This window comes from Sparus aurata, chromosome 5 (assembly GCF_900880675.1).
Source record: "Sparus aurata chromosome 5, fSpaAur1.1, whole genome shotgun sequence".
NCBI lineage: Eukaryota > Metazoa > Chordata > Actinopteri > Spariformes > Sparidae > Sparus > Sparus aurata.
In genome coordinates, this window is record NC_044191.1 from 21382754 (window position 1) to 21401312 (window position 18559).

Genomic DNA, 18559 nt, shown 5'->3' on the forward strand with positions numbered 1-18559 from the left:
ATTATCCCTCAGTAATGCATGTGTTTTTTTGCTCTATCTAGTTAATTAATGCAGGGACCAGTTTGACCCAGACATTTATGTTAATTACAGCTGTGCATATTTTCCCCACTACAGTACTTAATTACGCAGACATAAACTGTATTTCAACTTTCCTAGCACTGTATTGTCAATATGTGGTCTCCATGCTAAGCTAATCACCTGCTACCTCCATAACTAACGCACAGACATGAGAGAGGTATCGGTCTTCTCATCACACACACAAAATTCCCAAATGTGAAGCTCTCCCTCGAATTCAAGATTTTTGACCTCATGACCTCTCCTCTCCAATAAAGTGAATGTAGTGGGAAAAAATTTCTTACCATCTCCGTTCATCGGACAGTGATGGTCTTGTTTAGGTACAATGAAAAATAATTTTATTTATTGAGCATTTATGTTGCTGCAGAGGTTTAAGCACTGGCAGGAGTTGTCTGCATGGGAGTATATTGTAAAAGGTTAAAGCAAATGCTTGACGGCTGCTTCTAAATAGAGCTTGTGTGCAGAGTGCTGCACAATCTGCTTCTCCTTCACCCATTCACATATGCACTCACACACACACAGACATGCTGCGAGCTACCATGCAAGGCACTGGCCTGACGACCAGTAGCAATTTAGGGTTCACAAGAACACGAGGAGGAGCCTGTGATCCCTGTGATTAGTGGAAGACCTGCTCTACATCCTGAGTCGAAGCCGCTAAAATATGTGCAATGTGGTGAAACGCATACAAATGTTTGTGCTGGAACTGCTTTATTGGTTCAGGAGATATTTGATGGCGTGTGTGTTTGTGTAAAGGACCCAAAAATGATGCATTTCTTAAAGCCTAATTTTTAATTTGTAGAGATTGTGGTGTAACATTTGACATAATGTCTCTAAGAATCAATTTAAAGATAGTCACCTGGTCTTTGTTGTATTTGGTTTTTCAAGAAGGAGCGTCATGCCGCGAGTGCATTACTTTTGTGTCATGGCTGGACACCAGGTGGCGTTACAGACCGCACTCTGTTCTCAGCCTGTTGGGTCACAGCTTTTGCAATGATGCCAAAAATACAGAAGGGGGCAGTAGATCATCACTAAAACCGGGCTGTTTGGTTGAGTAACAACCTTTCGTAAACCCATTTGATAACATATCTGTTTCTCCTCTTCTCCCACTCAAAACACACACACTGAACACACACACACACACACACACACACACACACACACACACACACACACACTGTTCCGTAACAGATGTCTTTTCAGATGGACGGCTCAGCTAAATAATTAAGCGAATTAACTTGACGAGTAGATTGTCGTCAACGTGCCCTCAACAAAACTGTGCTTTAATTATAACAGTGTCGTATTAGAGGTTTAAATTGGCAGTTCTTCGAAGCAGTTTGTTGATATTCTATGTAATGAACAAGAATTGAGACGTTCAGACAAACAGGTTTTTCTTACAGCAGAGCCCCGAAAAAAAAAACAGTCTCTTTGTGATTCTGCAGGTGTTCAGCTGTCCTCTCCAAATATTCACACCTCTCCATTGGTCCCTGTGCTCGTTTGTCAGACTACTGGAGTGCTCGCCTTCCTGTGAGCTCCTCCAACTTCCATCCTATCATTCTGTCTCATCGGCTTGATTGGGGACGGAGGCAGATATTGTCCAGAGAGACGGGGGAGACATACAGACATACAAGCAGGCAGACAGGCGTCCCCTGGCAGAGCCCGTCAGGCGGTCCCAGTCGCCCATGCCTCCAAGTCCAGCTGGGTTCAAACCAGTCAGCCGTCTCTGAAGAGCAGCTCTCTTTTGGCGTCGCTGTCTAGGAGCTTGGCTATCTTCACACTGCATCGAACAGATGTACCAATTTAGATTCCTTTTTTGCCCCTCGCTCCTGAAGTAGATTTCTTTTCTCCCCCATCTCTTGTCGTGACTGAGCATTACATGAGACCTAATAATAGAGAGAAAGAAGTGACGTCCTCAAAGTGAAGAAATGCCTCAAAATCTGTCAAAACATAAAGGCAGAAAATGTGTAATGAAAGATAGTACGGATCCAAAAATCGTGTCCGCGCCACTTAGTCCAAATTGGTATAGAGCATGAAAGTATATTCTTGACTTTTGTTACTTGTTGCTCCGTTGCAAGAGTCCTGGCTCACCCTCACAGTAAGTGGGATAAAATGGTTATGACCTACTTGCCGAAAATAAATAAAGAGCAGGCTTCTAAATTGAATGAGACCAGTCCAGCTGCTACCTGCATTCTTCCCGAAGACCCGACCCCCTCACTACTGGCATGAATTCAGGGAACCTTCCTGTAGCACGTGTTGTTGTGCCATAAAGTTATTTATTCATTATTTACAGCACTGAGTCCTTTGAAAATCTTCCATCTTTTTCTGGAGCTTTCAACCGCATCTCACCTGCTTGATTAGCGATTGACATACCTCAGTTAAATGTGGTGACTCACACTAACTTGTGCTCTTTGACCACTGACCTTTGTGTGATTGGTTTTTATTGTGGTCTGGTGTTCAGAGACACACCTAATGATGCTGCCTCCTCTGTTCATTCGGTCTCTGTCCTCACCTTTGACATGCAGTCTCCCCTACATTTGATTTTGTCAGTCAAAGGTCACTGTGACCTCACGAAAAGTATTTTTGGCGATAACTAAAGAAATGATAATGCTAAGTATGACAACATTTCACCGAAATCTGTCATGGAATGAAATGATGAAGCGATGACTTTTTTATCCAAAGGTCAACTTCGCTGTGACATAAAAGTGTGCAGCAGTAGTCCAGCGCAAACTCATTAGCTTTGCTGATATTGAGCTTCAGGTGGTTGTCGTTGCACCATTTGATAAAGCTCTCCTTCGGTTCGCTTTGAGAATAGTCTTACTTCCACTTAATACATTTTTTAAGTGCAAGCTGCAACTATACTGGTGCACAGAGGCATACAACAGCAAGGTGCCTAATTCTAGTTTTTTACTACATTTCGTAATCACCTTTGGTTGATGAGGATGGCAGCACTGTGATTTTTATATTTTTATAGTTGAATTAATTAAACCTTGAACAGCTACTTCACTCATAAGGGTAAGAGATCATGCTGATGAAGGATTTTTCAGAAGAAAAAAACCAGCTGTGCTTGTACAGGAGTTTTATAATTCAAACAGATTTGAATATTACATTTCTTTCCCACTTTTGAACTATTGTATGAGTTGGAATAAATAGTAAAAGTCCCAGAATAGACTGTAGAGTGGTTAAAGATCATGGAGGCCATTCACATCTGACCTTAAAAAACATTTTTGAACACAGATCTGGTTATGATCTCCCCTCATTTACAACCACCTCTTACCACATGAACAAAGGGTCAAACATGGGTCATGCTCAGCAAACTAAAGACCTTTAAAATAATCTGCTAATTCCAGATTTCTCTACTTCACACACTTCTTCCTTTCCTTTTCTTGCCTTCTTGCTTATTGTTTATCATCTGCTTCTCTTCTTCGCCCATTGCCTCAACCATACTCCTCTACTCTCTCTCTCCCTGGCTCTCCAAAGCCAGGATCTGGCCACACAGAGTCACTAATGGGCTCTCTAATAGGGGGGACTGGCTGGAGATGTGTGAATGCACCGCAGCAACACCACAACCCCCACACAGAGCGGTGAGAGGCACTTTCAGCCGAGGGAAATAAAGGGCGTGCAGCACTGTTTTTTTTTTTTTCATATTCTTACCCAGATGGAGTTTGGAGAGGAAGATATGTCATGGCTTCGAAACATCATCCACATTTGCACATCTGTGTTCGCGTGCGTCGGCGGGATTGCACGAGTACCTGTGTGTCAACAGGTACGAGTAGGAGATGTGCATGTGCTTTTGAAGGCTTACACAGCCCCATGAGAGCTCTGAGCACTTAACCACTGCTAAGCAAGACGCAGAGGATGTTCTTACGTCTTGAGTCTTTTTAAAGAGTTTTTATTTTTTGTCTTAAAAAATCTGGAGGTTGTTGCAGAAGTACGGATATATTCCAGCAGCATGAATGAAAGCGCAGAAGGGGATTTACAGATTTATGCCACATGGTTTTTTTTTCCAAAGAAGATACGTCGCTCCAGTTTATGAGTCATCAGGAATTATGTTAAAATTGGCAGACATGGGACATTCATATACTTTACAATCTTGGCAGTGTATACATCACGTAACCAGAGAAACAGAGAACTCGATGAGCGAATGTATGTTGGTGTTATGGTGGAGGAAGGAAACTAATGCAAGTTAATAGAATATTCCACTACAGGCTCTTGGGATTGCAGTCCACGGGCTGCAATGAGGATGAGTCATACAATTCGGAGGCAGCCGGTCGGTCCTTTGTGCCGCAATATACACTCATTATCCAGCCCGCCCCTCTAGACAAGTCCACACACACACACACACACACATACACATACACACACCCACACCCACACACACAAAGACAAACAAACATTTCCACATGTAGAATTTCTAGAATCTGGGTTGTTCTGTTGATAGGGATAATAGTGTTGATCTAAGTTCAGCACGACAGGTCTCCTCGGTGCCTTTCCCCCCTAATGACAGCTTCAAGGAATGTCCCCGTGCCCTGCCTTGAGACAGCTTCACACGCATGCAGAAACACCTAATTGGCTTCAAATGCCATCAGCGGGCAAAAGAGATGTAGAAAGGCAGAGGAGGCGCAGAATATGCGAGGGAGGAGATCGGAGGAAAGGAAAGGAAAGTGAAGGAGGCATGTGGGGGAAGAAAGACGTGGAATAACATGAGAGAGAATCAGGGTGAGAGAGAGGCAGTGACGACAGGAGGCGAAGGAGAAACGCAATCATGTCGCGAAAGAAAAGAGCAGATGCAACAGGGAAGAAAAAAGGACCAGAAGAAGCATTGACCGAACCCCCCCGACACCCATCTTCCTGAACACCCCTGGGTGGTCCTTATTGGCGGTTAACTAATTAGCCGAGTCGAACTATGTGTCCCACTGATTACACTGCAAGAAAAGTCCACACACGTTCAACTTTAAAGAGACGAGATTAAAAAGGGGACACTGCATCTATTGAATGCAGCCATTGCCCTTTTCCCCAAATCCTGTTCACAGTGGCAGTAAGATAGAGCAGCCCCTGTCCCAGTGGCATTTCACTGCCATTTAGCCCAGAGAAGCAACACATCTAGAGGTAATTAGTCCAATTATGAAGCTGTTATCTGGCTTTCTCAAAGCCTCACTGCATGTTAAGATTGCCCCATTAATGTTGTTGGGGTGTGATATTTGCATTAATCACCACAAAGTAGAAGTGGCCTTAAATGCTCGCTGCATTGTTTGGATCGACAGTTGACGTCAAGATGCTGGGTTACTCAGGTGAGAAGAGAGGGAATAGACGGTGGATGATGAATTACATCTTTAGTTATGCATTTATGTGATTAGCATTTGCTTACAAATGGGACAAAAGATTGGTCTATGAAGATTTGTTACAGGATGGGTTTGAGAGCGTGTGAAATGCACTTATTCACATTATTTATTTTGAGTCAGATGAAATTATTGCTACCATTCATATCTGTGAATTAGATGTCGATGGCAACTTTAACACACGAACAGTGAGTTGTGTTGTTGCAAGTGAGTTTGAGTTTAAAACTTTTAATAGGCACGTTCAATTGATTTAATAGACAAATCAAGCAATTAAAAGATGATTTTTAAAGTCAAACAGAAGTACTTAAAACTGCAAGACTTCTGAGCAGTCGCGGGCAGCTGACACTAAGTTGTAAACCCTTATTATCACCCGATTGCAAAGACATAGTAAATCGACAACATACAATTTTATTATTGAGCTTTATTTCTTCAGTTGTGTTTTTGAACTTTGATCATAACCAGCCTAAGGCTCGCTGTTTTAGCTCTCTTTGAGTAGGCAGATCTATGCGAGGGTACTTGCCTCCAGCTCTATATTGAATGCACAAAGTAGAGGTCCTTCGTACATGGATGAACAAATGTTTATCAGTTAACTTTTAAAGAGAACTGACTGAACTGAATCATCTTCAGTGAACAAATCAGTTACTTTTCAGTGCAGGAGCTTCACTCAATGGTGACTGATAACAACCGAGTCAGCTAAACTTATTGAAACGCCAGGAAACCCACCAAAACTAGCTCTTAACTTTATGTGTAATGCTTGCATCGCCTAGCTTTGTTCTAAATAGAATGTGACAGCTTCGACTAGCAAGATGAACAACTGAGTGAAGACAATGCTGAGCATTGGACCACATGAAAGGTCACAACAAAATGTGTTATAGACCCGCCAATCCACTAGAGGACAGCATGTGAGTATCATGGTATTCATGTCTGAAGGTGCAGTGCCAGCAGGGGATGATAATTATAACAGGAAATAAAGTCTGTACCAAGCAAAATCACATTTTTTACCTAAGCCTAACTGAGTATTGTTTGCTGCCTTTATTTTGAAAGTCTAACTGGATATACATGTTTTATTGGTAACATGACAATGGATTGTGTTGTTACCACACGGCCAAATGCAACAGTGACAAGGTGGACCTGCAGGTCTATTACACCATTTGGCATGATTCCAGGTCAGCTGAAGCGTTTTAGTCCGAACTGCACAAAGTGATTCAACATGATTTCACGATTTCCACCTCAAGCACAATCCTGTGCATGGTTTAAGTCTCGTAATGTAACCCTTGGGCAAGAGAGGTGCAGCAGTATACTGAGGTTGAACTCACCAGCGTAAAATACACATATTTACAGTGTAAAGAGTTTTCTGTTCAGCTAAAGACAGTTACACAGATCTTTAAAGTTATTTTTTCATTTCTGTGTGTCAATGTCAAGATGCACGATTATACCATGTTGTGATTTGGCTGTGGAATGCGACATTGATTGCTTGCTTATAGCACCGTCATCGTTATCTTGTGTAGTTGAAAAAGTGCTTGCAAGTGTATCATGATCATTTTGTAATATGATACTGTGAAACTATGACCTGATGCATCACAAAAAAATCACTAATAAAGTAAAAGAAAAGCAATAATGTAGTAGCAGGAATTCTGTCACAGAAACTGATGGGGAATAGTCAAGCCTTGATATCAACAAGTTACTGCTCAGTCAAATTTAGCCCATAGAAGCCATGATCAATTACAAGACTCAGTTTAATTTCCCTCCATGAAAATCCTGAGAATTACCCGCTAACAAGCATAGCCACACAAATAAACTGAAATCACAGTTCTCAAAGGGGTTATACTCACTCTGTGTATTTCATCTCATTTAGCAGCGAGCGTTTTTGTGTGTGTGTCTGTTGCCCGAGGTTGTTGCTTAGGCGAGATCATGTGAAACAAGAAAATTCATAAGTCAGGTCCTGTTACTATATGGCTGAAGCAGTTGCTAAGATACTAGTGCGCTCCATGAATTGACTCATTACCTGAAGCAAGTTCATTGCTTCTCTTGCAGAGAAATTTCACTTGGGTATCAATTTGATAAGACCTGTCAAAAGAATTTATTTTTTTCAAAGTGATGCTGCCTCGCTGCGAGAAAGTAATTATCGAAAGAAAAGCTCATAATTTAGATCAAATGTTTTACAGAAATGATCTTGTCGGATTTCAGGTGGTACAAATCTCCAAGTGTACAATACAAGTTAGTACATCGTGTGTCAGGTAATACACCGAGACCCGACCAAAAGCAATCATCTTCCTGTGATCTCAGGCTTAGTGGTGTGATCCATTCAGTGGCCGTTGAGGGGTCAAGCTCGTATCCGAGTGGCCTGTTGCGCTTCTCGCAAATAAAGGAGGCTTGATCGAGCAGCCCCCCTTCATCTTTACCGTACATTTTATGGATGAGCACTCTTTTGGGCCCACTCGTCCTCTCTGCATCTTGATGTCCTTCTGAAGGGGTTGAGATGGGGACCTCTTACTAGGGGTTCAGGCACAAGTGAGAGTGTGGTCCTCAGGCAGGGCAGCAGCAACTCAAGAGACCCTACTGGCTAATATCTATAGGTGTTAATCACGGCTGCTTATGACACTAATCAATCCTTGAAAATGTGATCTGTATTTCTGGAAAATCAGTAGAAAGAATTTTCTATTTCAGATGTTGTACTTTTCATAAAAACACATTCTGTGCAGGGGCTGTAACCATGTGCAATGTAGTGCTCTCCATGACAACCAAAGACAACACCTGGTTCACTAACTGGCAAACATCAACCAGCAAGTGGGAGCTAAGTAATGACATCATTTGGTTTACTGTGATGTTATGTTTATGGTACATCTTCCAGTAGCCATCAATATATGTTAGTCCTTTTTTGGTGGATGTGTCACAGTTAAAACTGCAGAGTGAGATAAGAGTAGCCGCTCACTCAGAAGGTATTTTTGCAGCTGTAACTTTCCATCTGAAAGATGATTGTTCCTACAATGGATCAGTAAGACACTGAGATCTGCTGTGTGCCTTCACTTGAGACAACTTTTTCTTTCTTCACACGTGCAGTGTTTCTTCCCAAGAGCTGTAAAAACAGACTTTGACGTGTAAAATCGATGGACTTGTGATGGTTTTTTAGCCATTTCAATTATGATTCTGAGAAAATTATGTTTATTTTTGTCAGCTTGTTATGGCAGATGGCTTTAGATTCTACAATGCCCATGTGCTTTAGCAGATGTTACTGTGAGGTAGAAGGCCTGCCATAGGGCAGAGCCACAAACTGTGGCTAATTCAGAATGCTATGTTGCTATATGAGAATAAACACTTTCAGCACTCATGTTCAGAGCAGCAAACAAAATCAGCTTCTTGAGAAACAGATACTTACAGAACATGAAAAACTGACTGGTTTCAACCTTGAAGGTCTTCATCAAGGTACAAAAATCAAGCAAACATTTTATAAACTTGGCAAAGGGGGTGTCAACCGACCTTGACTGAGTGAATGCAGGTAGTTGTTTGTACTGTCAATATGAAAACGTTCATTCCTTCAGGTATAATTGGTTTTCCCCTTTTTAATACTTTATCGTATCAGAATAAAACTATATATAATAATACAAGTAAATAATAATAAATATATATATATTCATATATAGCATTCATATACTCAAAGTATAAACTATATACGTTTACATGTTATGCTTAATTTAAAGTATAATTAAAATGTAAAATGTAAAAGTGATAATGAAGTATATTGATAATTTATTACGAAATGTCCTTTTTAGTATAACTGAGTATAACTGAGCATACTCTAACTACAAAAATAATATATTAATGGTATAGTGTTTGAATCTTTGCAAGACACTCACAATACATTTTTAATGTACTTATAACACAAATAAGGCAGAGCTTAAACTAACTAATCAAGCATGTATATTAGTACATACGCAACAATACACTTATTGTCCACAAAGTGTGCTTGAAGTTGTTCTACTTTAGCACATACAAGTACACTAAATACACTTCTTATTGTACTTTTCTGAAATTAAATCCTACTAAAATATTCTTAGCACAAAATGAGTTGATAGATAGATAGATAGATAGATAGATAGATAGATAGATAGATAGATAGATAGATAGATGGAGTATCAATACTATATATAAGCAATATAGTGTAGCAAACAGATATCAGTGCACATGGGGCTCATTTTGTTTTTTAAAACATACATTTTAAACTTTGATTTTTAAGTTCTCTGAGACTAACTCAAAGACAACAAACAGAACCAAATTAACCTGCTGCCATATTGAAAAATACTTCCCATTGGCAGGTCAATAACTGCACAACTGTCTCTGCTAAAACAAAATAACCTTTGGCGAATGAAAAACTTGCATAGTCTTTAAACCGGGTGTCTTTTTTGGGGGGGCCGGGGTTCTTTAACAAGACATTTAAGAACCCACATAGGGATGACTAAAGTATATTTGATAAAAAAAAATGAAAATGAAAACCCCTGCATATTATGTCCCTTGTGTCTTTGCAGCCATCTCTTCCCACAACTTGTGGTTCCTCCTTGCGGCCTCTTCTTCATAACATTACAGGATAGGAAAGACTTCAGGCTTTCTTTCTCCATCAAGTTTTGCAATTCCATCGGGACCTTTTATGGGAGATATTTTTCTCGGTTCATTTGATGTTGCTGGTGTTGATATTGTGTTTGAAGTTTGTGTTTTTGATGCTTATCGTTCCTCAGAGACAATGTCGCAGGGAAGAAAATTAATGACACAAAACAAAAAAAGAAATCTAAGTATTAGGGCTGTTGACAGTAATTTGCATTTAATGTGGCTTCACGATCAATAGCAGAATGTTTTGAGCATGTGAGGTCAATTTTGCTCCAGATCAGTCATGCATGAGATACTGCATCTGCTGAAACGTACCCAGGATCAATTCTACACACAATATGTTTTGTTTTGCTGAACAGCCTTTTGGCTATGCGTAACTGCAGATGGAAAGTAGAATATTGCAGACTATTTCAGCTGTGTGTCTGCCAGATCAATAAACACACTCTTCTGTTTTTTGTTCCTTTCTGAAGAACAACTTGAGGAGGATAAATTGCACAGTAATGGAGGTAAAGTATTGTCATCTGAGCTCAAAAACTCATCTTGGCTGCATACTTTCAAACTATTTTCGCCTCAGCGCTTCTCTTTGTTTCTCATCGAGCAGAAAGTTTAGTTTCGGTCGAAGTCGGCTTGTGTTATGACTCATGCAGCTTTGCCCTGTTCTGTTTTGGCACACACTTCCATTTTACTCACTTGCTCGCTCCATCCATTCATGCTTAATCTGCTCCACATCTGCATATTTGAACAACACCACACTACTAATTCGTTCACGACAGATAATAGCGAACGTTAATTCTTCATTACCCAAATTGAGCACATTTGCTGGTCGTAAATGTCCGCCTGCTGCCAGGATTTACTCTTACCGCTGCAATCAAGAAGCAGAGCTAATGGATGTTTTAGTATTAAATGCATGATACAAACCAATTTGGTACAACTTGATACACCATATTACGCAATAATGTTCACCCAAATTGATATTTAAAATGAGAAAAAAAATAACATAATTTGTCACTCAAAGTGATATTTAGACATGCAGATAATTTTGCTTTCATATTCTCAGGTTTTGAGAAATGTGCCCCTGAGAATTCTTGAATGGAAGGGGTCTCAGTGCTGAAAACTATAGTGTTTTATATATATATATATATGTGTGTGTGTGTGTGTATATATATATATATATATATATATATATATATATATATATATATATATATATGTAGTTCATGTCCATTCAATGTGAAAGCTCACACACAGATATCTCAAAATCTGGGTAAATTAAAGAACTATTTGCAGATACAACCACAGCTAAGCAAAAAAGTATGGCCTTTTTTAATCAGTGTGAACCTGCATTCTTTGCAAGCAGTTGTTTTCCTGGCATTCAATCAGCCTATCTCTGTTTCCTTTCCAATAGGGAGCCAGACGAAGCAAGACTGGTCCATCCAGTGGCCGACCTCTGAATCGGGCAAAGAAAACACTCCAGTGTGCCAGCCAGAGGCCAGTCAGTGGATCCGGTTCCAGCTCGCTCAAAGCCCCAAAGTCCAGTCCAAGTACAACCAGCACATGTGCCACAGCCCCCAGGCCTTGGCGCCCCCTTTATATGCCGATCGACTGACAGTCGACAGCCCTGGCTTCCCACCCTTGGACACTGGTCACCGCTCCCTGCCCCCTTCACCCCGCCAGAGGCATTTTGGCCACACACCTCCTCGGACTCCCTTGGTGGTCAACACCATGACCCCGCCCGGCACTCCCCCAATGCGGCGAAGGAACAAAGTAAAGGCCCCGGGAACGCCACCTCCGCCCAGCCGCAAGCTCATTCATCTGCTGCCGGGCTTCACTGCACTGCACCGCAGCAAATCCCACGAGTTCCAGCTGGGGAACCGCTTGGAGGACACACAGACACCAAAGTAAGTGTTGCACTTTTCAAGCAGTTTTGATCACCATGATACACATGCAAACACAAAGATCCAAATTCCAAGCACAGGATCTGAAGCGGCGAACTATGTGCTTTTTACCCATTTTTGAAAATGTTTGATAATGTTATGTATATTTAACTACAACATATGATATAGTGATATATCAGTGGAGGATGAATTCATCAGTGGAAGAAGAATTCATATTCTTTATTTGGATTAAAGCAGTGGTACCGCAATATGAAAACACTCAGTACAAATTGAACTTGCATTAATTTGCCAAATAAGTAAAATAAGTAAACATTATTTGCAAATATACCGTATGTAAAAGTACACATACACAAGTTGGCCCCTGTGAGTGTTATACTATTATATAACAGTATTATACTATTATTATTGTTGATCTATAATGTGTAAATAACATTTAAATGTTAAGGTACAACTCATTGGGTGATGAGTCTATAGACAACCCAGTTTGTTGCGAAGTTTTCAAAAAGTTAACTTATGTTTGCCTTTAAAGTATTTGAACTCTAAAGTTACATTGTGTACAGCTGGAAGGAAGATGGCGTGGATGTGACCACAAAATTAATTTAGGTCCGAGGCTGTGTGTTTCTTATTACACAAATTTGTTCAACTGTCAAAGGGATCTTATTTAAGAAGTTTGGAGCAATAATCCAAGTTGTTTACCGGTCAGTTGATTTCAGCACATAGCCTGCCTGAAGCAGAACATTCAGAGAGTTGGTCCTCTCTCTGCCGGATCTGTACAAGGTCTCACAACGTAATGCCATCTGATCTAACTGACACAGAGAGGAAGTTAGGGCCCCACCTTTCCTTTCAGCAGTTTTACTCCGACATAATCTTCGACCAGAGTCCAATCAGATTAATTTCCAGGAGGACATCATTGCCCATAAAGAACCGATGGCCTGCCGGTAGAGATAAGGGGCATCGAGGCCGAGTTCCTGACCGACCATGCTTGTGTCTGGCACTATGCTGATCAGATTTGGCCACAAACAGGGTCCACCACTGCTAGGTAATCAGGAACCAGAGCCTGCCTCAGGAGAGCTGCTCTCATTTTGTTAATGCCATTAGATGACAGTGCCCTACCATTGCTTCACTTGGTAAGTTAATATTTGGGAGTTGTCCTCTGCTTTCGCGATGGCGATCTGGGTTATATTTGTCGTGGGCTTGGTTTTTGCGGACAGGGCTTCATCTATGTGGGTGTTTACATCTGTATCCGCACAGTGAGGAGTGGATCATAGCTGCAGTGAATAGGCTCAAACGGCATTAGAGAATTGATTACCGGTCCCTGAGCACTGATAGACTGCAGGCTGTGAGTTGAGCCCCTCGAATCGATGGCCTGTGTGTGCCTGGAAATGTTGTAGCTCATCCAGACAGGGCAGATCTGTTGGCTTCTCTGATGGCCAAGTACCTCTCGTAATACATCATAATTGGTCGGGGGGATGGTGCTGGCAAGCATCAAGCCAGGGTGGTTCAGTTCTGGCATGAGGCGGCCGTACTTTGCTTCGTTTCTCTGCGTGCATGGGAATTGGCTTTCGGTGCAATGCTGGCATCTGTAAAATACCTAAAGTCAGAAGCCCGAAAGTTCACACCATACCATGTATTATTCCTTGTCTTGATTTTTCACTTCAGGATGAAAAAAAAACTTGCAAACATTTCACGGTACAAACTAACACTGAAAAACTATGTTAAATATCACGCACAAGTCTATTTCACACTTTATTGGCTATCGATGGCCATGATACCCTGTTCCTTCCATACAACACGTATTTCCCCTTATTACCAACCGGAGGATTTTAATAAGCTCTCAGTGCTCTTTAGGTCCTTATCTTCTCCTGCTTAATTGTCTGGCACTGTGGCCAGGACACAATATCCAGGGATTACCCTCTGACCCCAGGAGACATTTTTCTGCCTTTATCGTAATGAGATATGCACTAATATCTCATTATCTCTGCATAATACAGCACAAAGACTGAGTAGCTGAATGTGCAAGAATCCTCAGCATGCCACGTTGAACTAAAACTAGGATTTGGTTGTGGCACTGATTGATAAATGAATTTGAGACGTGTAATAATGGGCCATTGTCCCCTTTGCCATGTAATAATTTAAGTATTTCTATTAACCTAAAGAGGTAAAACACCACATAATTGCTATAATACACATTATGGACATAATGTAGTTAATTGTGTTCTGCTTTACAAGGGAAAAAATGACACTGGTAATTGATTATTCAAATATGACAGTTATTTATGTTTTTTGCTTAATGAACTCTAGGAATGTGTTTAGTAAGGTTGGCTACATTATGCTTTGGTATTAGAGTTGGTATTAAGTGCTTTTTGGACATCTTTATGGCATTTGTTTAGTGCACAATAGCCTCTTTTTCAGTGTTTATTTATCTACCGCTGCACAAGATGTGTTTTTCTGAAAATTGTTTCCACTTTTAATGTAAAAACTCTGGTCTGCCCGTGTGTACCCTCATCTTTTTGCTTTATAGCTTTGTGCTCCCTGGTTTAATGTGTTTGTCTACGTGATAATGCCTTTTCCTTTCAGCTTGCAGTGAACCATCCGAAAAAATAATGAGCAAATTGCCTCCTTGCCGTTTTGTTCAGTAATATCTATGAATCCGAGATAATCTCACCCTGAGATGAGACGGCTTTCAATATTGCAAGTCGCAATGCATAAGAAAACAAACTTTCAACTGTGTGGGGAAATTAGGAGTCTTTATTCTTTCTTCCTCACCACCTGTCAAGTGCAAGTATAAATATGTGTGGTTGTGTTTCAGGTCTGGTTTGATCCTCCGTTTACTGACAAAGAGATATATTCTGTTCAGCTTAATACAGAAGAGGCTCAGCTTCCTTTACTTTTAGCCATCTTGGACTGGTTACTTTTGGTTGACCCAAGTTTTTAAGTGAGCAGAAAGCTGACTGACCGCCATGTTTCTGTATTAGCCTAGTGCGAACAAACCTTGCTCTAGTGATTGCATTTTCCAGTTTTGCATGGCTGCCAGAAATGACCAGGTAGGAAGATGAAAAAGAAGTGGGGGACTGCTGGCTCCTGCTAAACAGTTTCAATTGTGAGACGTTCTGAAACCACAATCTGATAAAGGATAAATGATCATACTTATTTTGTACAAAAAAAGTGCAAAATGCAACCTAGGCTTTTTTTGTGAATGTACCTGAGTCAAACCTTCGTGTAAAAGCATAATTACAAGCAGAATTGCACTTTTAAGTATTGACCTTGAAGTTAAAAAAGGAGCCACATATGAGAAACAATACTAAAATAAAAAGCCGGAAAAGTCACATGAGATATCGCTTCACGTTGTTGCCGGAAGACAGTAGCGTTCCACCTTAACTCTCGTCCATCTTACGTCGCATTTGGAGATCGATACTTTTGGCTGGCAGGACGGCGGCTAGCGGAACAAGCTACTGCTAATGTGAGTCATCTAAAAACTCTCTTTTTAGTAAACTCTGTGTACACAAACAATGTTCTCATTGCCTGTGTTCATGTGTAGAGACCCTGGTGATACTACGAGCAAAGTTTCATGTTGTGTCAAGCCTTCTTAGTGTTTTAAAAATAGCGATTTTGATGCTATTGCTAAAGTGCCCGTAGCACTCTCATTGAAAATGAGTTTGACCCTAAAACGAAAATACGCTAAATCTTAAAAGTGCCTCTTTCATCATAGTTATGCTTTTACATGAAGCTTTGACTCGGGTACATTCACAAAAAAAGCCTAGGTTGCATTTTGGCGCGAGTTTCGCTTTAAACTAACGAAAACTCCAAGACGCTAAATCGGGACAAACAACGGCATACAAGACGAATAAACGCTGGAGTTGCCTTTCTGCATTCCATAACTTCTTTGTATGATCCTAATATTTTTTTTTTTTTATGAGTTCTAACCTATAGTTTTATGATTTTGGATTTCACCCAAACGTTCCTCTGACAAATACCATGATTAACTATTGTTTGAAAATAGCTGTAAGCACTAAAGCCAAGGGCAAGGGTCTGAAAATGGCGGCTAACGTCACAGTCTTCATTGACATGCTACGTTCAATAAAACCGTTTTTATGAGTATAGATCTTGCTCTACCATGGGTTCTGTAACTGTTCATTATAAACGCACGTGATTTGAAAATGAAAAGTATTTTAAATATCTCAATTTCTACAGACAATTGGTGCAGATATTTTCTCACCCTGTTGTGTTTGTTCACAAGAAAAGCGCACTTTAAGAGATAGATAGTGAGCAGATCCTTCTTGTTCCTATGGTAATGACTCAGGCTCTTGGTTGATAAATGCAAAGTAAAAATAGAACTTGGTGTGTCTTTAACAAGTAGCATTATCTTGCCAATTAGAAGCATGTGAAGTCATTTGCATGTGACAGGTTTTTTTCATGGGCCTCAACCTGTCATTAGCATTTAAGATATCTGATTTTTACTGACTGTGATGCAGTAAAACGTATTTGTATTATTTGTGTGTTGAAACCTCCTTTCAACCAGCAATTTGTGTGTGAGTGTTACTTGTTCCGGCTGAGAAAAAGTAAAATTATTTTTTATGTAGCGAATATATTGACGAAAGTATGCAGTTAGTTTAACAATCACCCCTCCTGTTTATATCTGGACCATCTATATCAATTTGTGATGACTGTGAAGTAGGAAAACACATTACTCATACGATAATTAATACGTTGTTTTGCAGCATGAAAAAAAATATATATATATATATATGCTGAGTCCAAGGATATGTCTAAGTTTAGGGGAATTTAGGAAAGTTATTAATTTGAAATGAGTCATTCAGTGTATACTCTCAGTAAATATGCATATATAGTGGGGGACCAACAGTTCACATTTAAATACTGAAATACTTAATGAGTATAAGTAAGTGTTTCCTCCAGCACTGCAGACCACTGGTCGATTCACAGTTAAGATTCTTTCCCGATCATTTCAAATGACTTTAACTTTGCTATTGGTTAATTTTTGCTTTTATATCTAAAACTCGAGTTAACTTCATGTATATACAAGAAAGATATTGACATTTTATAGCCAAGTATTGTTCATGTGAGAAAAGACCCGGATAATGAAATACACATAAAGTAAAGTCCAATGAATTCAAAGAGAAGATGTTCTCTTTAGCCTATATGACTTGTAACAAGACATTACATTTCATTGGATGACAAAGCTAAACATGAAATCCCAATCTTGTGCTTATCAGTCGAAAAGCATGTGCTCTCTGTCAACATGTCTAGATTGGGATACATTTTTCCAATATGGAATGTACCACAGACAGGGTTAAAGAGCACTGCTGTATGAGATCAATACAGTGCTGATATTACTGTTTGTTCTGGCGGGATGACTGAAGCACCTGCTATAAAAATGTCATCCGGTCATTGTTAACTTTACCTGACACGATTGATTACGCCCGGTTTAGAATCAATTCATCCAAAGAAATGTTCAGAGACTGACAGTTTTCTTTCTGTTAACATATTGAACATCATGCAATGAGAATTGCTTAATGGCGCCATCCTCTCCATGCATTAACTTATTAGACAATGTGAAATGTGAGAGCCAATTACTGCAATCAGTCAGTTTCTTCCCGTCCCACTGAGCGCCTGCAAACACAGAATCACACACACACACACACACACATACACACACACACACACACACACACACACACACACTGAATCAGTCAAACTACACAGCCAAGAAATACGCTAATCATTCTCCGGTCCCTCTCATCCTGTCGACACTGTTGCAAAGTCAAAAATCCAACTGAAACACAATAGAGACAAAATGATAAAAACAATTAAAATCTTAAAATAAAAAAAAAGGAAAAGAAAAATGTATGCATGGACTGAAGACAAAAGAGAAGTAAAGAAGACAGATCTGTCTCCTGAATATATATTTTTTCATTTGGCATAAAAAACAAATGACAAAACACTTAAAAGTCCCACAGAAAAAAAAAGCTAAGAACTCAAACTGTCTTTGTCTGGTTTGCATTTACAAAGACAAAACTCCAATTAATTGTGTAATCTTTTACTTGCAGCGAGACAATTCTACATAGCTGTCATGTTTAATAGAGTATAATAGAAAATAGCCCTTCGTCTACCTTTCACATGCGAAATGACAGTCAAAACAAGATACAGAGTAATGAGAAATCACAGTATTTAATTACTTTTACAGACAAATAAATACAACATGTATAAATGTTGTATTTTTAATAAATTGTGCAGTCCAAATTATCACTCTGCAGGTATTTAAGCTGAGATGAGTGCTGCCCGAGAAACCTCTTCTCTTCTGTCAACGAAATGTGCAAAACTGCCAGGAGGAATGTACACGAGTGTTTGAACCGTCAGTGACATTTAAGACTATAATACTCAAATGGCTCATGAGTCTTTGGGGGCTATTTACCTCAGAGGAGCAGAGGTGTTTTTTAAATTGACACATTACTTCTTTCGGTAATAAATCAAAAATTACTAATTGAAGTTCTGAGGGTCCTGTGAGTCCAGGAGTTCCAGGGCTCCAGAATCAGAAGAGGTTGAAATGTAATGTTTCTCATCTGGAAATCTAAAGTTAGAAGTCGATGTGATGAGTGGAGAGAAAATACAAATATACATAAATACTGTTGATAGTTCAAA

At 39.9% G+C, this 18559-nt stretch overlaps 1 protein-coding gene across 3 annotated transcripts in view; it reads left to right on the plus strand.

Moving 5' to 3' along the window:
• The window catches only part of ksr2 (kinase suppressor of ras 2), a 111911-nt gene that overhangs the window by 17602 nt on the left and 75750 nt on the right, over positions 1–18559 (plus strand). For 2 of the 3 annotated variants that reach the window (XM_030417439.1, XM_030417438.1), the window contains exons 4-5: positions 10478–10513; positions 11413–11905. In XM_030417439.1, the coding sequence (XP_030273299.1) occupies positions 10478–10513; positions 11413–11905 (529 nt within the window). The remainder of the gene's footprint in view (positions 1–10477; positions 10514–11412; positions 11906–18559) is intronic. The other variant, XM_030417440.1, reaches the window with a different exon arrangement.